Genomic DNA, 26,908 nt, shown 5'->3' on the forward strand with positions numbered 1-26,908 from the left:
ATTAGTGATGTCCACCAAATGTTGAGCACTTTTGGCTGTGACAATGGTGGAGGTGTCATCTGCATAAAGAATGGTTCTACCATGTGACAAGTGATTCGGAAGGTCATTAATAAAAAGTAAAAAAAGCAGTGGACCAAGGAGAAATTCTTGAGGTACACCTCTGGTTAGTTTCAAGGGACCAGATTTTATAGTTGAGGATCCATATAGATAACAAACAACTTGTTTTCTGTCACTTAAGTAGGACATAGTGCAGCGCTGTCTCTGTTCAGCCTGTCCGCCCTTGTGAAGCAAAATAACCTGTGCTTAATCTATCCTATTTGACATATTTTCAATCGATGTTAGTTTACTTACATCGTATATGTGTTGGTTAAGTAAGAGGCAACACGTGCTTGAGTTGTTATATTTGCAATTTTACCCCGTTTATTTCGATTACACCTTTCACAATTATTTCTTTGCTGATGGATCGACAAGTTGTGAAATGGTTTCGCAAAAAAAGAAAGGTTAGAAGAGTTTTGACGATGATGGTGTGTGCTATAAAATCCAATCAACTTATTTTCGAGTTTTCTGGTTGTGCTTCTGTCTCCGTTCAACCCTTCCCTCCTTGCATGCGATGCAACCTGTGGAAACCGCTCTGGCATCGTCGACGTGGTTTGATGTTAGGCTGCTCAGGTGGCAGCACAAACTGCGTCCTTTCCTCTCCCGGATCGGCGCGTCCGCTCAATTAGTTCCCGCTTCAGCCGTAGTCACTCCCATGTCTCTACTAATCCGTCAACTCGGAAAGCGGGGAGGGAAGGGTCGAAATGCCTGTCCGTGTGCGTACACCGACGTTGATTCAGATGAATTGAAACGGAATTAGGTTTTCCGTGTGGGACACATTACACCACCTCACGCTTTCACCTCGTTTCGTAAAACCTCTTCCCGCAGCTCACCAACGCGTGCGGAACACTCGTCAAAAAGGTTCCGTTCTCTTCATAACCTTCACTTTCGGTACAGTTGAACACATTTCAAGTGCGCTACACAACAAGCGCTCCTGAGCCCGTCGCTAGCCGGAGCCCCGGCGGTTGGACACCCGGCGTGTGCCGGCACTTTTTAGCGCCGACGTCGCGGGGTAGTTCGGGGATTTTCACGTGGTTGACGCTGAGAAATATTCCTCCACAGCCGTGTGGTCTTGTGTCTTGTGCCCCGAGGACCCCATCGTGATGCTTTGACGGGAGTTGTCTTCGGCTGGGAACCGCGGGGAAGGTCATTTTTCCTTGGATACGCCCCCTTACGCTGTGACCGTGGACATCTGCTGTAGATCGCGGGGCTGAGCGCCTCTGTTCCTCGCTGTTTTTTTCCTCGCGGATTCGCGTCGAGTGGAGGGAAAAGGAAGGCGTTGAATTTTTTCGAAAAATTTCGTCGTCGGCTCCGCAGATATGGAGGAAGAAGCCGCAGCCGCTTGTGCGTCGCGACCGGAGGATGAGGCGGATCCAGAGGCGGGGGGACCTTCAAGCGCCTTGGCGGGAAACGCGGATCAACACGAGACGATAACACACGTCCTCACATACGGTGAGTGCAGTTAATCCCAAGAAATGCCTGGATTGCTCGTCCTCAACAATCATAATTCCATTCCATTGTTGCGTGACCTAATTGTTACGTTCATACCGTCCGCTCATTCGTCACAACAATCGATGTTTGGGTCCATTATAGCGTGAATCGAATTCATAATCGTAATTGATACAGTTAGCGAAATTTACAAGGTAAAAGAATCCCGTGCGACTAAAATATTCCAAGAACTGTGCCATAAAATAAGGACTTAATTTTTTAAAGAATCATTACATTTTTAAATGGGAACTCAGGGTGTATACAGAGAAGAAAATATGTCATAATATTGATGTGAATTACGTGTGAGCAAATTGCACCTAAGACGGTATTTCTGTCAATTTCCTCTTTTGATACCAGATGCTCGTGTCAGAATGCAGAGCAAGATACTCGGAAATACCTCAGATGAAAATATAGTGCATCAGTAGCACATGCAGTGAGAGTCTTAATAGGAGAAAATTATAAGCGTTGCCCATTTTTACCTACGGATTCAATTTGTACATCTTAAGTGGAAAAAAGCAGACGCGCAATTACTTTTATATTTAGGTGAGAAGATAAGCTTTTGGAAAACGGTGCGTATATAGCTTTCTACTATCTCGCTCATGTAAGAGAAATTTTTTCTAGACTTTGGGCCGCACAATTCGTATATCAATTTCAGGATTTTGCCTCGGATTTTGGTCGTAAAAAATAGTAATTATGAACTTAGGCCAAGATAATACGCCATAACGATGAGATTTACTTTTTCTTCTTCCGTTAAAAGTGGTATCGTGATTGTCAGGACAATAATTCTTTATTTTAAGTCATGTCGGGTAGTACAAGTAGCAATTTGTGATCGTGAATCCGTTTTTATCTTTGGAGGACACGTCATTCCCTCGCGTTTCGGCGTATTACGTCTTTTTCCGTGGCGTATTACGTGTTTCAAACTTAAGCTCTAATCTCGGCATTTCCAGGATAAACAGGTTAGACCTTTGACATAATTTGACTATATCTGTATCTCGAGCACAGACTCTTTAATTCAGTGGATGTTCATATTTGATGTTAAGGTAAGTATTGAAAATGATCTACTCTACCAAAAATATTTAAAGCATATTTCAGCAGATGTTTTTGAAAATTTATACATGAGTAAATAAAGCCGAAATAGGGGAACAGATGCGTACTCTTGAAAATTATTTATAGTGTATATACTCGGTGGTAAGAAATGGCATGGGCGGAGAGAGTTTTCTATTCCTTTCCTTTGGGTAAATACAAGTTGCGAAAAATTAGCCTAATTACTTACGGAACTTAATCAATTCGTCATTAGATATTTCTCTTTTCTCAATATATTTTTTAATTCATAAATAAATAATTAGTTAAATTTTACGCATTTGTTTAAGTGCCAAGGAAGAAAATATTCATTTTCTAAGCGTTGGCCAAATAATAAGTGCTAAGAAAAGACCTATAACTCCACGTATTTCGAATTTAAGATTTGTTTTGATATATGTTGATTGTCGTCAAGGTTACGTAAATATTTTGGAACGATAGGACTCTTCAAAGTTTTCAACCCTTTGTCTGCGTTACCACGTGGACGGAGAAGGTTCGTTTGTCACCACTCGCCCACGATCTTTCTATTAAGAGGAAGGCTCAAGGTCTGTGTATAGATCTACGCCTATAAACCTCGTCTGTTTCTCTTGCACAATGCCATGAGTTCATCGTGCGGCCCATACCTAGACTGCCGTAATCTTATTTCATGATAACGGCATTGAAGTACGAGGTTATGTGAAGACAGATCTGGTGCTCTACCGGCGAATACACTGAATTAGGTTTTCTCGGGTTGACAGCCGTGTGAGAAAGTTCCGACACGTTCCTATTCCCCAGGGAATGATGCTGGTGCTATAACCATGGTCTGTGTTTATAATTGTGCCGCAGTTGTGGTCTCTTCCCATTGGTTAGCGAAGATTTTCATCCTCCAATGATTCAATAGTTTTCATCACTGGCCCCAGTGTTGTGTATTTATATTATCCATTGTTGTATCCGTTGTATCCATCGTTGTAACCGTTATTCCATTGTTGTATCGTTGTTGTATCTATTGTTATATCCATTGCTGTATCCGTTGCCGTATTCATTGTTGTATCCTTTCGTTGTTTTATCGATTGGGAAGTGCTCATGAAGTTGAAAGGGATTCTATCAGCATAGGTAAATCACGTAAGTTGTAATGATTCTGCATTAATATTAAGCATCTAGCAGTGACATCAAATATTCTTGTACTTAATAAGATTTTTTCGGGTTTCCAGAAGGGTAATAATGTTCATTTTGTGAGTTAGGGACTCATCGCGTTCCCGGTGTATCTTTTGGAGTGCCGGTTTGACGATTTGATTTCACTTGCCCCTTTTGATTTCTGCCCAAATTATTAAATGTTCGGCGTAGTATTTACGCCTCATCAAAATGGATATCTTTCTTTTTACATGTCATCTGATGCTCGGCGAAGGCCGACTTGGTTTTCAAGAGGCCACAGCTACGATACAGAGAAAAATACAGGCCACTCTCATGGCACCAGCATCATTCCCTGATGACGAGGAACATGCCAGACCTCGAAACATAGGAGAAAATAAACATTCTCACTCGGTTGGGAACCCGTGAAAGCCCTACTCTGTTCAAGGTTATGTGTTGTTACTGATAGAAGTATGTATTTATGTTTTTGTATGTATAATATTTATGTTAGTCGAATCTACTTGAACTTCATGAGCATTCCCCAATGAAACACTACCTTTCCATCGGTGTTTTTCCTACTGCAACCGCCATATTTAATCCATATCGCGATTGTTATGAAGGTTCCGTAGTGCCAAAAAGGTTAAATGGTGCTAATTAGGGGAATGCTCAGAAACATAACTTCTGTATTTAAAATGAATGTGATATATATTCGCACTTTATTGTGAATTTATAGTTTATCTACAACGGAATATTTACCTTGTCAATAATTGGGATATTGACCTTCAAATTCTGAAACTTCAACTCTGGGATGCACTGTAACCCTATATGACGATCTAAATTCCTCGTGCTAGTATTTGACCCTTATTAACCCAATGTTGCCTCTAAGCAACATTAAAAATGTATAAATTTTCAGCCCTATTTGGGGAATATCAAAGTTGCACATTATTTTGTGGTGTAAATTTTAATGACGAAATATTGAGCTACCACGATACACATGATTTGATGGAAAATTTTCAAGTTTTCAAAATGAAAAATCTTGAAATTTGATTTCTCCCTGAAGTAGCTCTGGGTTAGAAAGGGTTAATCTACTGTAGTATCATCTGAATTCAGCAAGGAATGATTTTATTTCAAGGGGTAGCTAGGAAAGAACATTATTTTTGCTTATATCTAATGATATGTGTGGGTGAAAGGAATGCTCGTGAAAAGAAAGGATGACGTTCAGGAGAAAAAATCCAGACAAGAAATTTGGATTGATTGATGGCTCTTGTGTTTTAATGTTCGTCGTAATTAAAAAACAGTATTATATTTATATTAATTTGCCGTTATCTCCTATCGTAATGAAATGGCTTTCGCATAGCATATGCTTTAACTTACTCAAACTACTGCCTTCAGTAATTTTCTCCTAGCTAGACGTTAATTATAAACTCATTTAGTGGATAGAATGGCATATAACAAACATTTTTGGGTTGTACATCAAAGCAACTTAGGCATGCGGTGGTGCCTGTGGTTTAGCAATATCAATTAAATTATTTCAATCAAGTAATTTGCTCATAAAATAATTTCAAAAAGATTTGTCGCCGTGAGAGATTTTTATTTTCTGAAGGTGAGAGAAGGGGTTTGAATGAAGTGCTTACCATGTCTCATTTCATTTCCGGCTTTGAAGTAGCTGCCATTGCGTCTTCAATGGACGTTGGTATCTTTGCTTGTGAGCATAATAATTCAACTCTCAAGTTCTAACAAGAGGAAAATGTCTAGTTTCGTGGTAAAATGGTGGTAATGACCAGCCTTGCAACGATTTTAAAAGTAATTGATTTAATAATAAATGTTGTTACGCCTTTCCTTTCCGATAAAAACTCTTGATCATTGTGAAATTCTAACTCTGAAGTCTCTTAGATATGCTCTTTAATATTTTTTAATAAGTCTGTCACCCTCCAGAAGGAGGAATCATATAGCATAGAATCTTTACGGAATAATTACTGAAGAGAAGTATGTGTTGTTTTAGAGAGAATGCCCTTTTTCAAACTTTAACCTACGGACATATTAACTCGAAAGCTGCCTTAAAACCCCTAAATTAGGCTCTTAAGTTTTTGCCCAGACTCTACAGCCTTGAACAGAAAAGATGTTTTGGCGAAGAAACTAGCGAATTTTGTAATTAACGAGTGTGATTAAGATTTATAAGTCATGTTCAAATACTTCTCTGAGATTCCACATTTTCTCGCATTGTTTGGGGTAGGAAGCGATGTGGGGCTGTTGTTTATCAGAACGGTTTTATAAACTCGCTTTGTCGTTTGTCATCTTCTCCGGGTCAAAACTTTCAACTAAATTTTAACCCTCTTTCCGATTATCTATCAAGCTTAAATATTCAGGGTAACTCTGAACCAGATGAGAATGCACTATTTCAAAACTCATATTATGATTGGAACTATATCTCGATTTTTATTCAGAATGTAAAATTAAATATGAAGGTTAGTTCAAGAAAAGGCAACCAAAATCCGATGGCAGTGCTGCAGTTATTTAAAGAAAGGAGGTTGATAGTAAATCATAGCAACAAATTTACACGAAAGTTATCGAAAATTTGTCGCGAGAAAAACATTGTTTTTCTTATAAAAACTTATTTTTATATTGTAATATTATCTATCTTAGGAATGCAATGCTATACAGGATGAAAATATCCACTGTTCTCATTGCCGAAGACCCAAGTTTATTCACACGCATAGCAATTATATGTATGTGCACGAGCCGCCATGCAATTAAAGCTTCATAATGCGTGCGAAAGATAGCTCGGGCTAATTTTCTGCTCTTGTTTTCTTTTAGCGCACTATTTCCTTTCTCCGAGCCCCGCAGGAAAAACCAATCGGATATCCATCTCACCTCGTCCAGCCAGAGGAGACGGCTGTCAAATGTTTTGGACGCGGTCCGCGAATACGTTATTTTTTTCTTTCTTTCCAGACGCCCGCAGCGAGAACACAATAACAAACGCTTTCAAAATAGAAGGCAAAAGGATGCAAGTTCCTCTCCCACCTCCTCCCCTTCCTCGCTCCTTCTCTTTCTCTCTTCCAACAGCCTGTCTTACACTCCTTTTATCGCTTTCCTCCGCTGTCTTGATGGCGCGATAGGTGTGTAAAATGGTGTTCGTGGCGAACGAGATATGGCGATTGCGGGAATTCCTCAAACTAAACATCAACAAGAGCGCTTAGGCTGGTTGCTCAGCAACCAAAATCCGAAGTCAGAAACGACGATTCAAAAATTTCTTAGCGAGCGCCCTCTTCGTTTAACTCTGTGTACCCATCAAATCGTAAGGGTAAAGTCCTTGCCTGCTAAACAAGAGGACGCGGGTTTGAGTTCCGCCTGGGTAGGTTTTCCCTGTCCAGGGCATGGTTGTTCGTGCACGTGTAATTTTTAAATTTGTTAAACACCCCGATGTAAAATGGCCAATACGAGCTGTATTCGGTGGTTTAAGAATTAAAAAAAAACCGCGTGACGTTGAAAATTCTATCATCAATGAGTTCATGAAGTCTGTTAATGTAAGACTGAATTCGCTATTTAAGGCCGAATTTTCACCCTCGATGATTCCCAAAGGTGTATTAAGTTTCACGAGCTAGTTCGCAAGGAAAGTATATATTATACTTTTAAAAATATATAAAAAATCAGAGGAACATAAAATTTTCACAATAAAATGAGCTTGTCATAGAGCTGGCCGACAGGAGTAAAGGCAGTGTTACTCAAAGGAGTGTTGTTTACATGGGTGTGGTCACTACTTGCTTTGAAATATTGCTGCAATGAGCATATTAATGGATTTTGCACCATTTATATTTACTTTTACACCATTGGAAACCATTGGTGTGCGTGGAGATTTTTCACATTGATTTTTTGTATTTTTTATCCAAAATACCGAATCAGTATTTATATATCAGGTAATATAAATTTATAATTTATGTATACCGGGACTAGCCACGGTGATACATTTTCGGAGTCACCCGCAACGCACAAATTTTGCGAAAAATCCACAGAGAAGAAAAAATCATTCGCCTTGACCGGTATTCGAACTAGGATCCCCCGATTTCCAGACGACCGCTTTAGCCAGTAAAGCTTCCGAGGCGTCATTCTCCCTCGTTAAAGTTCTCAACCAGACATCGGGGGATCCGGGTTCGAATCCCGGTCATGGCGAATGATGTTTTTCTCTGTGGATTTCCGCAGATAAATTTGTGTTTCACGTTACTCTTTAAATGATTTTGTTTAAGATTAATTTTTCTCCGACAATTCATCAAATCTGCAAAATTCCATCTATAAAAAATCGATAATTCTTAAGAAACGAGGCGATGTTTGCATTCGCATTCTCTTGCAGAATTTTTAAAGCAATCAAAATAAAATGAAATAAACAGGCGCGCCGACTTACAAAAAATATTAGGGGGGCCCTAACCGGGGATCTTGCCCTGGGAAATTTTATAAGTACTGAGTTTTAAGTTTTTTAAGCATTTTAGAAGAGTCATATGATCAACATTAGAACACTGATAACTCGAATCTCGATATCTGAACACTCCGGGGAAAATCGACAAGCCTGACATATTGTTTCCTCACACCCATAACGAATTTTTGAGGGGGCTCGGGACCCTTCAGGCCCCATGGAGTCGGCGCCACTGCATAATGTAACTTAATTAATTTCTTGAATTATTGGGGGGGCTCCGCCCCCCCAAGCGAATTATTGAGGGGGCTCGAGCCCCCTCAGGCCCCATGGAGTCGGCGCCTATGGAAATAAATCAAAATATTTTAAACTTTACTCGCCAATGGATGGTCAGTGAGCGTCCCATAAATACCCAAATGCATAGCTGCAGAAAGCAGCGTGATTCGTCAAAAACTGCTACGGGCGTGCAGGAAACGTCACACATATGTTAAGCGAATTCGACTGGGAGCCGCTAGAGAGCCGGAGGTTGCGCGCTAGGGCTTAGATTGCTTGAGCTGGTGAGAATGGATATATTTCATAGTGACACGGAGAATATTGTATTAGTAACCCACTATATTTCCAGATCCGACAGAAACGATTAATTAAGAGATATTTTTCCAGTCGGTTAGGTATGGGAATTCGTTTTTCCCCCGAGCAATAATGGACTTCAACAAATGACAGGCGGTATTTCGTAAGAGCATTTTCTTTTTACATATTAATGACTAATTCTGAGGAAATATATATTTTTGGCATTATTATTATTATAGCGAATTATTTCCACCTCCACACGCCTATTTAGTAGGGGTGGCAATAGAAACTTAAAAAAATTCAGAACTAGTAAAATGTCTATAGTTTCGTTCGCGGAAGAAATGTAGAAGCGAAACGAAATGAATTTAAACCCGGGAAGCTTAACTCAGGGTCGAAACGAAATCGGAGTCATAACTACTTTGAGTCCAAACTAAACATAAACTCTGTGACGAGACGAAAGGCAGATAATGTTTCGCACTGGAGGGACCACGTGCTTCACCTTCAAACAGTTTAGTTTCGACCAACACACCGAGTACGAAGAATGGTTGAATGAAGTAGAGGTTCGGCCTACCATCATTAAAAACATGGGGCACACATATTTTTACCACTATCAGGGGAAGGGTGAACGCAAACTGGCCATTCGATTAATAAGCTCAATTTTTTAACCTCTCTACACGCATGTCAAACGTAATGGGTCGAAACTATTCTCTCTTATCCCGCTCCACTCAACTTCTGCGATCGAAACTCAACTAATAGCAGCGAAGTTTCGATTAATTTAGTTTCTTTCCCAAGAGTAAAGTTTCGTCCCGGGTCGAAACTAAACACTTCGGTGATTTTAATTTTGTGCGGAAACGAAACTAAACCAAGGCCTCGTATTTTCGTTTCGTTTCACTTGCCATCCCTGCTATTTAGGAGCTGTGCGGGGTTTTATGTAGATGTTAACCCCATTTTTCAATGTATCTATGCAACGTTAAGACAAACTCTATCGTTGTACTCACCCAATAAACCCATCATATGGTTTTGGATTTTGCCATTTCAATTTCGGTCAGTGGTGGATACAGATGGGGGGGGGGATGGGGCGCACCCCCCGCCCCCTTGCGTGCCAGCCCGTATTGCCAAACATTGCAGAACCACAATTATAACTTTTTTATAGCATAAGATTGCATTGTCTTGAAAATGTGTGTAATAAATTCAGCTTAAATTTTCCAAATATCTGCATGTGACTTGATTATTTTTTATTAGGATAAAAGTAAGGGTAACTCAAGATATCTTTTGCGCCACCCCCCTCGAGTTTTTTCTTAATCCCCTACCGATTTTGGTCCCGCAGGCTGAAAATCGCTTCTGGCTAACTAAATGTAAATCTTCTGACTAAATAGATGTATACTGATATTTTATTCAGTACTGATGCATAATTTTATTTTCTCATTTAGTATTTAAATAAAGATGATGCTGTGTGTTTACTACAATAATTGTGTAGAAAATAATCAATAACTCTGAGGCGGATACGATGATGGCGATTCTAGGAAGGTTATTCATTTCGTTTTTAATAGTCAACCGGCGATTTTATGACTGGAATCTGTTTATTCGGAGGGATAGATTTCCGCTTGAATGGAATCGCATTTAGCCACCGTGATATTTCGATACTTTCTCTGCGGCAGGATGTAAATCCATTTCTACACAATACCCTGCTCGAATTCCCTTTATATTTATGTAACCAAAGTTATGGCACGTCAATATAAACTTCATTTCTATCATTTAGAGGCTAGAGAAATATTTTCTCATTTATATTTTTGCATTCTTTCCAAACGAGAGGTTTGTGTTTATGTTGCAAGAAATAATGTTTTTTGTTTCAATTTATTATTTCCTTGATTTTGTTTAAGACGAATTTTCATTTGAGTAAAATCATGTTAAAAATATAATATTATATTGTGACCAAAATATATGAAATCCCAATAATGCCTAATGAAATGTCTTAGAAGCGAGGCGGTGTTGGTATTTAGTCTATGGAAGACTTTTTGGGTTATTAACGGATATAGTTGGACGTGTATTTAAGTTTTATCCATGATTTCTTCGGGACGTATAAGTAAATATTCCATTTTAATCACCTAAATATATATTTACTGACATTTTCATCGGTTTATTTTTCTCATTTAGTTTTAATTAAACATGAGGCTGTGTGTTTACTGCTATAATTGTGTTCACAATAATCGAGCAGTAACTATATTAAGCCAATATAAACAACGAGCTGCATCCATTCCTGTAGGCCAGGTCCGTGGCAAGCTCATTTTATTGTGAAGATTTTATGTTCCTCTACTTATTTTTAATATAATTTAAGTTTATTATAATATTTTTTAAGTTTACAATGCCCTTTTCCTGCGAAATAGCTCATACAAATGTACACTTCTGTGGAAATATAGTTCCTTATTGAGGGGAAGTTTAACATTGATCAGCGAATTCCCTTGACTCTTATTATTAGTCATCGGAGCTCACTCTGATTGGATGCTGGAAGATCTTGGATTAAAATTCTCTTCTCCTCAGAATTCCCAAAGGTGGGGGCTCAGACGCCAAGGTGATTAAGAGAAGATAGGTATTCAATCTGCCAATAATCCTTGCTCCTTAGAGATTTGATCAAATAAGATACAAGTTCCCCATAACTTATATGGTTTCAGGTCGTTGGGAAAGGTAGAATGTTGGAGTTAATAATGGATATAAATAGAATTGAATCAATGCTCAATCAAAGTTATTCATATCAATCACACACACCTTCTGCATCTGTTTGATCAGTTATGGGCCGAATTGATTGAAATAATTATTGCTTCAATTAATTTTGTATAGTATTTGTGCTTTAGGGAATCAATTGATGATAAACATGATAGATACAACAAATCAAAGGGGCTCATTATCTTAAGCCCTGAACACCGGCTTTGTAACGTTATCAAAATTAAGGCTTCCATCTTCAAAAATTAATTATTTTCGCTATAAACCTTAGTGCATGTAACTCGAAACTTATGTGCATTCTTGGAAAGTCAGTCACGACATGAAAGTGCTGTACGTTTTTATATAATTTCTAACGTTAGAGGCTCGCGATACTTATTTTTTTATAGCTGAAGTTAAAATATCGTAATTTGAAATTGGGTACCGTTAATATTTGAAAGGAATCGAAAGAAGCTGTTTTTTTTCATGTTTAATATTAAATTATGCATGGGTAAGCTGCAGTTTATGATTTAGACATTGAAAGTAGTGCATTAACTATGAGATATGAAAGTTGTGAACGCAGCGATAAGCGTCTTGCGTAAATGTCGTTATTACAATTTTTGTTGAACCCTATGACGCAACACCACATCTGTCTTCATTTTTTAGATAATAATTTACGAAATAGTGAAATAGCACGGTTTAGCCAAAATTAAAAGTGCTCTGATCCATTTGGAAATTGGTTTATCGAAGTACTACGTGGTCTAGATCCGTTTAATGACATTTAAAAAAATCGATTTTTGACCACCAAAATTCCTCCATTAAGTAGAGGCATAGAGGCAGTTGACAACACTGTAATAGATAGAAAATTTTGTGTCTCGACAATTTCTCAATAGGATTTATTCCATGACTTTTTGTCGAATCTTGTCTCGTTCACGCCAAACATTAGTATGAATCTGTCTGTCAGTAGTGATTGAAAACCTAATGTTTAACTTGGAAACAGAGAATTCCGAACTTTAAGCTGTTACTCTTTAGTTCGCAATCATTTTCTGTAAGCTCAAAGAAGGTGAAGTCAACATTAAAGGGAAGGGGTATTAAATTCCATTTTCATGTCGAGAAATTAATACCGCAGACCGTGTCAATGCCATTAAATTTTACTCTCTTCATCATCGTTTATGTCTTTTTATGTCTCTCCTGCGTGAAGTGGCTCGTCAAATGAGGATAATCGCGGGACATTTGGGAAGGAGTGGATGTTAGGGTGTAAGAAGCAGGGAAGAGAAACGAAAGTCAAAACCAGTAAAATTTCAATAGCTCCGTTACCGGGAGCGAAATGTAGTAACGAAACGTAATGGATTTAAACTAAACTAAGGGTCGAAACACAATCGTAGTCAAAACTCCTTCGGGTCGAGACTAAAGTATAACTATGGGACGAATCGAATTCGGAGTCAAAACTACTTGGAGTTTTATTAAAATAATTTATTTTTCACCCGCATTCGTTCATGCGGATCGTGTTGTATACGGGTCTGACTTTAGTACCTTTTTCGTATAAATGTCTTGCATATGAAAAGTTCGAAATATCTAACAATGGAATATGTGGCAGTGCACAGGGAAACATTATATTTTTCCAGAGTGGTATTTAACACTAGGAATACCAGACTTGACACCCCTCCTAGAACTACCAAATGGAGTCATTTTGACTCCTACCTTATAATTGTTAATTTTTCCAGTTTATCTCTGTTTTCATTCATACATTGCTTTAGTTTATCGTTTTTGTTTATTATTGAAATATTTCAGACGTGATTTTAACAAAAAAATATATTTTTTTAAATGCGAAATTCGACAGTATTTCTTTGAAATTCTTTTTTCCTACATGTTATGTTGTTTTAATAGGATTTTCACAGAGGAATTGGATAAAACAGCAAACATAGACATTTCAACACATATTATCATCATGTTTGAATGGTCAAAAATATTACCTAGGCTACATGGAAGTTGGAAAGATAATTAAATGCAGCAAAAAATTGCATTTGATAAGCCACGCATTTGGCTAAGATGCTTTACAGTTCAAGCATTGTCGTTTATTTTAATTGCCCACACAAATATTTTTGGCAGGTTATTCAATTCCCACAAGATCGATTCTTTTTGCACTTTGGTTTTTCCTGGAAATATTTTTTTTGCAGAATCCCGTTAGAAGAGTATGCAGCATTGGACACGCCACGCTTTTGTCGAGATCTAATATGAGTATCAGCCAACACTGTATCGAGCTTTTTCAAAAGCGTCTTGCGCGAAATGTTTTAGGTTCCTAGTCTCCTTGTACACTATCCATGAATACCTACTTAGTCGGAAGTATTTTCCAGCGAGTGGATAGGCCATCGCTGAGTATATGTTTTTGTGGTATATTTGTGATTTCATTTCTTTTGGTACTTCTCTTCTTTTTATTTACCTTTCCCACAATGCTAGCACCATAGCTTTTTTGCTGTTCAGCGAGTTTGACTAAGGTAAAGTAATTATCTACAGTAATATTTCGCCCTTTTTGAGAAACGGTTGCATTATTTTCAGTACTACTAAACGGCAATCTGCATGAAGTGAACTATCTTCTCCATCATAAGAGAAGGCATTTACAAGATATTTGCTATCCTTGTCAACAGCTAGCCAATATTCATGGCCATATTTGTCCGGCTTAGAAGGAATGTACTGAGTGAAACACACCTGATTTTACCGGGGTTGTTTAACAACCGTGATGCACGGATCAGGTTTGTAACAATCAATGTAATTATCTGTGAATCTATCCTACACTATTGAAAAGACGGCAAACTTGACAGCTTTGAGCTGCTGGAATCGATTTGATTTTTCATCAAATCTTAGAAAAAGCAAAATTTTTACAAACCGGTTCCCAGTCGTTCATTTCAGAAAATGGTATTCCCCAGTTATTTGACCAAATACTTGCAATAGAGAGATCATTTGTACCTGATATTCCGCGGGCATAAAATATGGCTGTACATACATCTAGCTCCCCATTGGAAAGAGTAAAATCTTCATAATTTTACCTGCGTGCTTCCACAATTTTACGTCGCTTTATGTGAGTCAGTATAAACGAATCAATAAATAATCGTAGATAATATTTTTGTTTTGTATCTCCTTATGAAAGGGAAAGTAAATGTAAATTATTGCATATCCTTCGCGCGTGTTCTGTCTGAATCTTCAGACTAGCTAGAAACGTTTTGAGGGATAAAATCTTCGACTTCGTCAGAGTCGAAATGGTTTCCCTTTTCTCATTCCGATTCACCTTCCGGTATAGAATGCAACATAGAAAGGACTTCTTCACGCTTTAGCCTACTTCTTCTGGTCATACTTCCAGTCAGAAAAAATTGAAGCCTTACTTCACAAGAGTTCTGCAGTCCACTCGAGAGTTCACTGGATTCTCTAATGCAAAGGACAGCGCACAGTTTTCCTGTACGACGCGCGACAGCCAGCGCTGACAGAGCCGACAATGCTAGGACAATATCTTTACTTCATTCTACTGATTTATTTTCCTAGTTCATCATTATATCAATGGAAGGATACAAAGGTACTTTTTCAGGTTTGAAAATCAACTTCCACGTAGTCAAAGCTGAAATATAAAGCACTGCAGCACAATACGGTGTATACAGTACTGTGCTATGCGAGTCTTACAGGTGGGGAGAAGGGAGGGGTAAGGGAGGATGGGCAGACACGAAGGCTTCTAAACCCATGAATTCGAAAATACTCGATATGAATGGCATATTCACCACTTTATCGCAAGATAAAATTATATGAGGACATTCATATGGTTTGTAGTTCCAAACAAGGACCCATAAAATTAGAAATGCCTTCAAAGTCTCGCAAATATTGGCCTAAAAGCGAAATAATTATATATTTAAGCCATCGATAGATTTGAATTAATTATTTACATAAAGAAGAAACAAACTCTTGGACAAATATTACTATTTGGCGAAAAGACTAGCAAAATACATTAGGGAGTCAAAATGACTCCCTTCGGTAGTTCAAGGTAAATTTTGAAAAATGTATACTAATTTACTTTCTAGAACTATTTCGATTGCAAAGCCTTATTTTGTGTCAAAAATGAATAAAAGTCACGGAATTGCAGGCCGGAATTCGGAAAATTGTAGTCAGGGGAGAGAAATAAAAATCGCGAGGAGTCAAAATGACTCCATCGGTAGTTCTAGTGTTAACATGTAAAATTTTATTTCAACTTCGATAACTCTTAGTTCCTTTGTGACTTTAACCCCAAAATCGTATCTAAGCTAAAGGTGTTTTACTTTAAAGTTATGCCGAAAGATTTTCCAATAGCTTTACTCTATGGAAATCAATTTTATGTTCTAAAATAACCTAGAAGTGCTTTTAATTTTATTGCTTTAATACGACTACCCCAACAATACTCGCAAATTGATATTCTCCGTAAAATATCTGATGGTGTAATTGGCGATACTAGATGCTTATGATGGATATTTTGTCAACTGGATCACAAATTCCTTTCGTTTTACAATTGGATGTATTAATATGCCATTATTGTCAAAGAAAAAATAGCTTGCCAATGTCCTGCTGTGGGGTGTATATAACAGTGAAGTCAGCTCGTGGGCAAATAATTTAAAAAAATAAATATAAATTAATATCAAATAATAAGTTTTAAGGTATATTTTAGGCAGAAGCTGATAAACTCATTTTGGCTGCCGCAGCAAAGCAAAGCATTTACGCAATAGAAACCCTTGCAGTAAATTTAACATGATATGTGATGGATTAATCCTGATGGTGGAATCAAAAGGCCAACCATGTCTAGTTTTTCGTTATTCTTTTTTGTATCAGTCCTCTTTTCCCTCTCCATTCTCCTCCTCACGTATATCTTGAACGCCTCCAGTCTTATATATTTCTTTAGCGTCCACGATACCGCACCATACTGTACCGTAACGAGTTACACTCCAGATCTGACTCTTCAGTTTAAATTTTCATTGAACTTGATCAACTATCATCAGGTCTTTTTATGAGTTAGCATGCCTCCTTTGATGACGATTTTCTCTTCCTGATGTCCAGGGCCCCGCGTTCGTGAAAATAAAAATTAAAATATACGATAGTTTTGAAAACGCAATTTCAACTATTACTATATTGTTAAGTCCGTGCTAGACAAAAAATAATATTATGAAAAAGGAATAATAATGCAATAATTTTTATTGTGCAATTCACGCTTGAAGCTCATCAAGACTTATCTGAGAAGTAGCATCTCACAGGAACGTCTAAGTTCTCTTGCTATGTTGTCAATTGAACATGATGTTGCAGAGAGTGGTAGGGATTCAAAATGCTCGAGTTTGTAGATGGGGTATAGGGTTTAATATTTTAAGTGAAGGGCCCCGCACTGAAGGTTCACCCCTAGCCCCGTACCTGCTAGGGCCGGCCCTGCTGATGTCCCTACTGTTGTGTTCATTTTCCTCTTTTGCGCTGCCAACGTAGTTGTACTGCTCCGCAAGCTCACGCTTATGTTTACCTAATTTAATCTCGAACCGCAACTTGCTCGCAATGCGAGGATTGACGTTTAAGATAGATGCAGGTAGTCACAAACTATGCAGCAGGTAGAATTGTTGAACTACTTGGGCAGCTCATTGGAGGTAAACGGACACAAAAATCAGAAAGAATCCACTTGAGCTGAAGGACAGTTGAGGAATATTTGCTTTATGGTCACTAATTTATTTTCGCGGTATCTTATAAAAACTGACTAGACTAAACACCTCTTAAACGTTTGAACAATTGGGGTGATATATATGAGCCTACTCTGGTATGATTTCGGAACTCAAGTGAAGCATGAACAATTTTAAAGGCACTCAACGGCACTCAAAAATTTTGAGGAATTTGATTATATTAAGAGATATTTGAGCTTCGTCATACACAAAATAGGTACGGTAGAGATATAAATTGTTATTAGATAGATAAATTTTATTTAAATTGTTATCAAATAAATTGTTATTAGATAGAAAATTAGATAGATAAGAGATATAAATTGATATTAAAATTTATCAAAGCTTTTACAAAAACAAATCTGCTGTGTTGAGTAATTTTTTTATTCGAAGATTTGGGACCTTTAAAGTCTCTCGGGGTAATTCTTCTTATCTGAGTGTATTGGACCGAGTTGACCTTTGACATTCCTTTTCCGTTCATCCCTGCGTCTCGCTACATGCTCGCCTCTGTCAAACATCTGTTGAATGCGTCGACTCTCAACTTTTCTCTCCACATGGCCGACCCAATGCTGAAGTTTATGTTTCCCCCCCCCCTTGCTTGCAGTCTTCCGCATCATCCAAGCAGCACTCTTTTGCAATCTTGGATTATCAATTTGGTCGTGTACATTTTATGTGATCTGGCGGGAAGGAATTCACTAGTACTTGCCTATTAATGAATTGGAAAGAATTGAAATTTCAGTAGCAGTGATTTCCTGAAATGAAGACGCCTGTTGACTATATGAATTTATGTCTGTAAAACTACGTACATATAATATTTCTTGGTGAGAACAAGAAGTTGAATATTAAAAGTCATATTGTCTATGATAGTGTCGAATTAAACATCAACGTTATGGTATTAAATTTAGAGTAGGATATAAGATTAGGATCCTGCCAGCTTGAAGCTAAGCGATCTGTTATATATAATAGAACATTCGTTTCTCTAATGTTCTAACCTTTATCTATAATGAGAAAAATTTCCACGGAGAAAAAATCATTCGCCTTGACTGGAATGATTGATTTTTTGAACGATTTTTTACTCTGTGGAATTTTAGCACAATTTGTGCATTGCGGGTGACTCCGTTAAGTTATCATCGTGCCTAGTCCCGTTATACTTTTTTTCTCAATTGTTAATGTAATCGATGGTAACATTGCAATCATATTAAATGCGGGAATTAGTATATACTATTTTAAATTTTAACTATGAACTTAATATGATAATGATATGGCGACGTGTATGATTGAAATAGAACGAGATAAAGACATAATTAATTCCATATAATATTTGAGCTATTATAAAAGGTATACAAGTCTGAGGAATGGCAATTAACTCTCATTTTACGAGATAAGTTTTCTTTTACGGGCATCGATCGATGGACATCAAATACGTACCGTAGGTAGAAATTAGTTTCATTGTACACTTAAGGTGAACCCATGCATTGTTTTCCCGATGAAATTAAAATATACTTAGCCATTTCATGTTTATGACAATTGTCTTATAAATTATTTTGCTGTCGTTGGTGTGGTATTGATCAATATTTGTCATGTAAGAGTAACCGGAGAAACTTCGTAGAAATGCCTCATCTTCACGGGATGAGAATGGAAGGCAATAATAAATTTCCACACAATTTTAATATTTACCGACCCGGTTTCTACATTTTGAGTCTAACTTGTGCTTTGTGTTGGTCAGCATTTCAATTCATTACTATCCCTTGAATACATATTATGATGGACAAATTTATTTCGAAAACCCTATAATGGTAGTGTTCATTTCGATATCACTATGCCTGAAAGAGTACGATTTGACAGGACTTAAGTACGAAGATGACTCACTCTTAGGATACAATAATATTGCATAATATGTTCCAGAAATTTTTAATGGTTTGCCCCAGGTTTCGACACTAGAGGCTATGTCATTCTCAAAAAATGACATAGTGTATACATATCGTTGAAATCTGGGTCAGACCATGAAAAAACTGTGGAACATACAATATTAGTTTACCTTTGACTATGCTTCCTGTTACACAGTTCCACCAAATATCGCAATACATCCTGAGGTTGGACTCTTGGTGTGGTTCGCGCAGTTTTTGTTTTAGAAGAAGCAAACCGTTTAAGAGGTGAAGTATTGCAGTCATGTAATAAGTTGAAACAACATTGTGGCGAAAATTGCGGAAATGTCTGACCTTCACTGGAGCGACGCAGTTCTAGAACGACGAAAGACTAAGCGGTTGCCAAAAATTTCCACACTCCTCATGTCCATGAGTTGCGCTGGCATGCGCTTTGTTTGCGTAGAAAATGTAAGGAAGTGCTTCGCAGGGAATGCTGGTTCTTAGAAAGTGAATTCGGCGTTGACTTTTTTCAAACATCCCCAAAATATCTATGTTTTAATCAACAGGACCGTTCACTCAGTACTGAAATCGCAATTTAATATGGCAATTCGGTAGATGGATTAGAAAGGTTAGTTAAAATGCAGACCTTTAACTTGTTGGAAACCTTAGAATAATTCATTCAATTCATTGTATTTTTATGAATATATTTTTTCCATTTATTCCGATGGTTTCATAATTTTCATCTATATAACGTGAATCGGCTTCACTTCCATCCAAAAAGTAGGCTGTTGATGAGCCGAATTTTTATTAATACCGTGTCAATCAAGCCAACGAATACTTATCTATATCTGAATGTTCACAGCCATCATTACCACTCTTAAGGCCTGTTTACACGGTACATTAACACGTACGGGTTAATGTCTAAATGTATGAACGCGAGAATGAACGCCAAAATGCACCGTGTAACCACCCAACTTGTACGAATGCATGCACAGAAAATAGAACCTGTTCTAATTTGGTTCATGCATTTGTACATGTTCCGTTCCGATCTACAAAAATCATTCACGCAAACGTACATTAACTCGTAGGTGTTAATGTATCGTGTAAACAGGCCTTTACAGAGCAGCAGTACACGTTCAACCTTAGTGCATAGTGCAAAGGCCGTAGCTGACACCAAGTCTTTCCATGATGAGTTTAGGTATTCATCCCATCAAGAGAAATTTTCATGAGAGTGATGCATGGTTCGTACCTCGTCCAAACCTCCCTTAAGAGGATACATACTTTTTGCCGGTCTTTTTTGGCGATGGACTTAAAACTTATGCATTCATCTTTAAATATTCATAGTTAATAAAATAGACCGTTTTCAGCATTTGCTTTTAATTCAAGTTTGATAAGTTATCCTTTTGCATTTAAATTACCTTGAAGGGGTACTGTATAAAAAATGGAGAATGTTGTTTAAAAATTATATATATTTTAAATGATGTCACCTGCTGATAAGTTCGTAATGACTTCACGGTGAACAACAGATTCCTTTTATTTTACGTGTAAGAATATTTTTTTATTTTAATAAAAACATATTATTTATCAAAAATATTGTTTTCTGATGCAATTTTTAACATTCGAGTTACAAGCGAATGTTGAATATTGTCTACAGTTTGAATTGTTTTTCCACTGATTTAATTCGTTGTAAATAACCGAAGTTTGAACGGACAATTTTCCATCGTGATTAGGGTGCAATAATAAGTTCATTATAATAAATTATAGCTCACTATGACTTATTAATTCGCCCTGATGGCGATGGACGAGTCGTCCATCAGTCGGAACGTTGTTGATATGAAATTTATAAACAGGAGGAAATCCTGAGAAGGCTTCACGAAAAATAATTCGCCGGGAGAGAACTACTTTATTTTCTATGGTATACTATAATCCCGAAAATTTCAAGGTGGTAGCTTAAGTTTTTTACGCGAGTAATTCGCGATCGAGAAACTCCGGTTGTATAAGCAGGAGACATGCGGCCTCACAATGGATTACTTAACAGGTATTAAGTCGTTTTCCTCCTCAGCTAAGGAAGCCGAAAAAAGTCTCGCGTCTCTATCGGAGGAATGTTGTTGGCCTCCGAATATCTCCCTTCCCGCGGAGCGAGGAGGTCAGAGGGTACACGCGATTCGTTCGATTTTCCTCTCGAGAAGTTTACTCATAGCTAGAGATAAATGAAAATCGCACTTTCATTTTAATTTTATCGCACTTTCAATAACAGTTTATCGCATTTTGTAGCGTCTATTTTTAATTTTCATAATGAGGTAGATGACGATAACATGTAGTGAAACACAGTTATATGACAAAATACAGAATATTTTAGATAACTATGTTGTAGAACAGTAATAAATTGACGAATAAGACATATAGTGGCGGAGGTGTAGCTTGCCCGCGCCCACTTGTAGTTCGCGAAAACGTAGAGTCCCAGCCAACTAGCAGCTGGCCAGTCGCTCATATGCTTTAAGCGGTGAGTGTCGGCGGAGCATTTAAACTGCGCTCGGCACAAAATGTAAGAATTTTGCCGTCGAAAAGGCAAATTTGCCTAAAAATATCACAAAAGTCCAGTCATCGCATCTATGTCGCATTTATTTGCCCACATCGCATCTATATCGCATTTGAGATTTTCACGCATCTCTACTCATAGCATGTTGGAGATTGGAAAATTGCTCCGAGTAGAACTCACTTTTGGCTAGGCCTCTCTTGTCCATGCTATTTCACGAGGAAGCTGGGGAAATTTATGCGCTGATTTTTTAAAATTTGGGTGCCTCATAGTACACCTGTGGAACGCTTTTGAAAATGCTTGCATGTTTATGAACATAGCTTGAAATTCCTTGAAATAGCTTGAAATTCCTCCTTGGTGATCCCGTTTATAGTAATTTTTTGGAATTCATGTAATAATATTCATAAACAGCAATCCACCTGCCATTGTTAATTCCCCATTTTAAAGGCAGTAAATGTGCTGTTTTGGGGTAATGTAAATAAATAAATTTGAGACACACTCATGAAATTAGTAAGTTAAGATTTTATATTTTCCTAATTTTAATCTCAGCTGCTTATTGCAGTTTTAGTCAACGGTGCAGATAATGCGTTAATAGGTGGTAGTTATTCTGAAGGAGACTAGTACTTTATTATGAAATTTGGGTAAATAAAGTATGGTATGTTACAATGGAACCTGGAATACTTGAAGTTCTTTAGTTTGAAATATTCTTTAATTCCTAGAATAGGTTCCTAGCATTTTGTATTCAAACAATGCTAAAAATCGTGGATAATTCGAATTTTATTTTGGATAATTTGAATTTTTGGTGTGCCAAATTTAGGTATGAATATTCTGCTAGTCAATAAAGTACGTATTCAAAGTTTTGAATCCCTCAGGTTATTATGATTCTATTGTAGTGCATTATGCTATGACATCTTGTCTAAACGTACGCGATTACGTGTTAAGCTGGTGATACACAGCAGTTCAGATGTTGCTGAGGCCAGTTCAAGGTTAGAATAAAAATGTTGCTGCACTTTATTTCGTAGCTTGTTGAAATAAATACATATTCCTGTTCTAAGGTTCCTTTAATATTGTTAATAGGCGTTAATCATAGTATTTATATTTCAAGAGTAATTAATTTTTTCTTCTTATCTTGACCTCATTAATTAATGGTAAATTATTCTTGGAGTAAGTATAGGTCAAATGTATATGATGCAAAAAAGTTTCAGTTTATTAAAAACTCATCAAGGCTATGAATGAAAAACTGAGAACAAAATAAAATACAATGATATACAATATTTTTACATTAATAAATGTTACGAAAGAGTTTTTTTTACAATAATATCATTTTAAAAAATACATAAAAAGAGAATACACAAAAAAATTTGACGTTATAGGTTGATGTAAAAATGTTTAAGTGTAAAAGGTGTATTCTATTCTTACGTATTCAAAAAATGATATTATTGTCAAAAAACTCTTTCGTAACAATTATTTATGTAAAAATATTGTATATCATTGTATTTTATATTGTTCTCATGTTTATATTCATAGCCCTGATGATAGTTTTAAATAAACTGATACGTTGGCTAACAACTTTTTTGCGTCATATACATTTGACATATACTCCAAGAATTATTTTACCATATTTCAAGAGTGTCAATTTAATAAAGAGTTTTGATTGGAAATATGAATTTTTATTGCTTTGGACATTTTTACTGATTCGAATTTTTTTGATGATTCGAAGTTTTTAACTGGTTCCTTGATGTTCGTATTATCCAAGTTCCACTATATTAGGAGGAGGCGACCGACTGCTAAGGTCATTTGCGCTTTAGGGATGTTTAAGGAGGGAAGGGAGGGGAGACACCCGGCGTCGGAATTAGCCTCCTCTTAACGAAAAGCTCCAAGGGGACAACGGCTCAACGTCCCATCCGACGAACAGAGTGCTGAACTCGAGGTTTCTTCCACACAACACCCAAGCAGGGATCGGTTAACCTTTGTAAATTTAATTCTAACGTCGAGATTTGAACCCGGGCTCATAGGGTATAAATTGTCGGAACTGAAAGAAAGGGTTTACTTTATCAGAATTTAATAATTTACCTGTACGAATAGGGGCCAAACTGCATTGTGTTTTGCGTCATCTTAATATTTTAATATCCAAGGGTAAGGTCGCATATTAAGTCTCTTATCTCTTTGACTTCATGTTAAGTCTCCCATGAGCTCGAATTTAGCGTATGGTGAAGATTTTTCGGAGTCATTAAATTTTTATTCCGGAAATTTGATGCTTAACTCTGCTTCCTTATGGATTTATTGTAAGAAATACTTAAGCAAATTCTCTCCACCGATGAGCTTTTAAATTCAACATTTTTTTCGACTAAGAAAAAAAACAAAATCATTTATGGCGTAAATCATTTCTGAGCGGGATTGTACTCCACTTTGTGTATACATTACTGAAATTAACGGTTGTATTATCTGTAGTTTGTGCAGTTCCTTGATAATTTACAATGATAGGGAAGGAGGGGTGGAGATAAAGCCAGCGTCGGTTTTATCGTGCTCTTGAGGAAAGGCGCCAAGAGGACCATAGCTTAAAAGTCCCATCTGACGGCCAGAGTGTTGTACTTAAAGTGCCCTACGCAGAGCACTGAAGTAGGGATCGGGCCTTTTCTATAAAAATTTCCCCAGGTATTTGAACCCGGGTCACCAACACTCTATCCATCATAACAATCCGAACCCAAGTGTTCCTAAGGGTAACTACGGTGGTGAATTGGTAGGAATAGGGTGGTTTCCTATTATTTTTTTATTGCCTAAATCGAAATATTATTATTATTCCTGTAGTGCGCATTTCACGCTCTTAGATTTTTTAAATGACGATATCCATTTTTCGCGATTAAACGAAAAGTGAAAATTTTCAAGCGCGCGAAAACGCGACGGCTAAGTAGGAATGATGGGAAAAGTCCGTGTGACGTATTTCTGGTTCCAGCTGTCGGCGTGTGAGGTGACCGTGTGAGGGCGCGGCTTGAGCGCTGATACGACGCAGGCTGCTAGCAGGTAGCGCTTGGCTGAAATAAGGATTATTATTTCCCTATCAAACGAAGGAAACTTTCCGGACTTAGGTAATTTTAATTTGTGATTATTAAGAGATGTTTCCCTGAGCTCTGTGCCTCATGCATGCGTTAGTAATCGCAGACAATGTAAAACTCCTTTCTACTCGTATTGAAACTAGGTCCCTGTGACTTCACGTGGAGTGGAATCGCATGGGCGCCAATCTGGCCTTTTTCAAATGAGGTTAAAATTGACCGTTGCCATTCGTCTAAACTGGGATTTCTAAAACCAAATAATTTTTATACTATGAATACACTAATGGTGGGTAACGAATCGCAACCAATGCCTTTCGTTTTCTTTGATGAAGGAAACTACCCTATTAGGCTTGATGCCATATTTTGTACACCAGGTGGTTGGCATCTTACCGCATTCCTCCATCAAATTATATTCTCTGCTATTCTATACAACTGGGAATCATGGGCGTAACTAGAATCAAAACTCGGGATGGGAGGGCAAAAATGGCTGTGGTCGTTCATGTTTTAACTTTTTTGCACAGAAAATGTTAATGAACCAAAATTTTAAAGAAATTATGACAGCAATTTTTTAATTTTTATAATTATTCGCTTGAAAAAAATGATGATTTTTATTCTAGTTCCATGTCTTTTACTAATATCATTTTTCGTCAAAAGGAAAATTTGTTTATAATTTTTTTTAACTAAATTTATTTTATCTTTGGGGGGGCAGTTCTCCCATCCTGCCCCCCGCATGGTACGCCCGTGCTGGGAATAGGACTTTTAGCCAGTATTTTTTTTACGTTTTCCACCTTATAATTGAAGCAAAGCGGACAGAATTTGGCCTTGATGCCTGCCTAGCCTAATTACCTGTATATTTTTGTAGCATAAGTTCCTCATGGTGCCTCTGCTGCAAGTCCTATCTTTTGAACCGCTTGCTGTTTTATGGAAACTATGTTCACGTCGAAAAATAGAATTTGTCGAATGTTGGCTTTACTTTGACGCTCCAATGTCGAGTTAGAGGTATGCATCTAGTTAACGCCATTTTCATTTTCCTGTGTGTATCGGCCCAAAGCAGATCGCTCCCCTTGATCCTGACCAGTATCCTTCACTTGAGCGTACCTCTGCTAGTTCGCGCCGTTGAGCGTGTAAATAAAGCTCAATCGTCCTCCCTCTCCACTGCTGATGCAATCGCTAAGTCCCCCTTCTGCAAACGGAGGCACCCGCTGCAATGGATCTCTTCCTTATCTCTCAATTACCTCCGATTGCGTCCATTGCACTCCTACTATCGGACAAGCAGCCTTCACTGGTGCCTATCACACTTTACCCTCGGCCTCTCTTACTCAAAGGCACGCTTCTCTGCCACTAGATCCGTCTTTTTCCGCGACTTATCACCTGAATACCCAACCATAACGCGCGCACTTACGTACATGATTGTTTATAAAACAAATTAGCAATATAATTAATTAATATAATTAATAGTAGCGGGCGTAACTTGGTGGAAATCCATAATAGCAGGAGTAGAAGAATCAACAACTTTGCTATCTCCACTTGGCAATTTATTGATACCGACCATAGTTTCGTTACAGCGTAACATTATCAAGGTCCAACAGCGTAACATTATCATGGACCTTAATAATGTTACGCTGTAACGTAACCATGGTCGGTCTCAATAAATTACCATGTGGAAATAGCAAAGTTGTTGATCCTTTTATTCCTGAAATTAGCAATAAATGCAAATATAAATATATTTTTATTCCTGAACTATTTTTTATATTTAAATATGAGTTCTTGATTATTACGTTGTTTATAAAATAACATTTATACGAGTCGCATGCTTGAGTATTTAGAGCACTCGTTAAAAACTTAAGCAATCGTCTCCAAATTTTAGGTGCATATTGGATGGACACCACTCTATATTTGCCGGGATCTTAAATTTGAAAGTTTTGCATCAGAAATTTATCGAATCAAAGTATTCTACACTAGGTACTATAGAATAAAATATGGGCAAAGGTCTGAAAATCATTTTAAAATATTTCATCGTGACAGCATTGAGTTCTCAGCTCAAAACGCGTCACTTAAAAGACAAAAGACGCTCTATCATGTGGGAAGGAAGAGTTCTCATAATTTACAAATCTAAACGCTGAATCACACGATATTTTTTCTCGTCCCTGAGAGTGATAGTTCCAGCGATAGGTTTTCAGAGACAAAAACAGAGTTATCGCTAGGTTCATCATTTTCTGAATCACACGGTCCCTTTTTCCATCGCATATTCTGTCACCTTCCGTATTTACAACTGTGGTTCAAGCAAAAGCCAAGCGTGGCGTTACAATCGCTGTTAGCGGCCTTGC

The 26,908-nt window shown here is 37.5% G+C and overlaps 1 protein-coding gene across 1 annotated transcript in view; it reads left to right on the forward strand.

The window, feature by feature from the left end:
- The first annotated feature begins 561 nt into the window (after positions 1-561).
- Positions 562-26,908, forward strand: part of LOC124166581 (ribosomal protein S6 kinase alpha-5) — a 656,640-nt gene continuing 630,293 nt past the window's right edge. The window contains exon 1 of the mRNA XM_046544149.1: positions 562-1,548. Within this exon, the coding sequence (XP_046400105.1) occupies positions 1,416-1,548 (133 nt within the window). The 5' untranslated portion in view covers positions 562-1,415. The remainder of the gene's footprint in view (positions 1,549-26,908) is intronic.

Source organism: Ischnura elegans, chromosome 10 (genome assembly GCF_921293095.1).
Source record: "Ischnura elegans chromosome 10, ioIscEleg1.1, whole genome shotgun sequence".
NCBI lineage: Eukaryota > Metazoa > Arthropoda > Insecta > Odonata > Coenagrionidae > Ischnura > Ischnura elegans.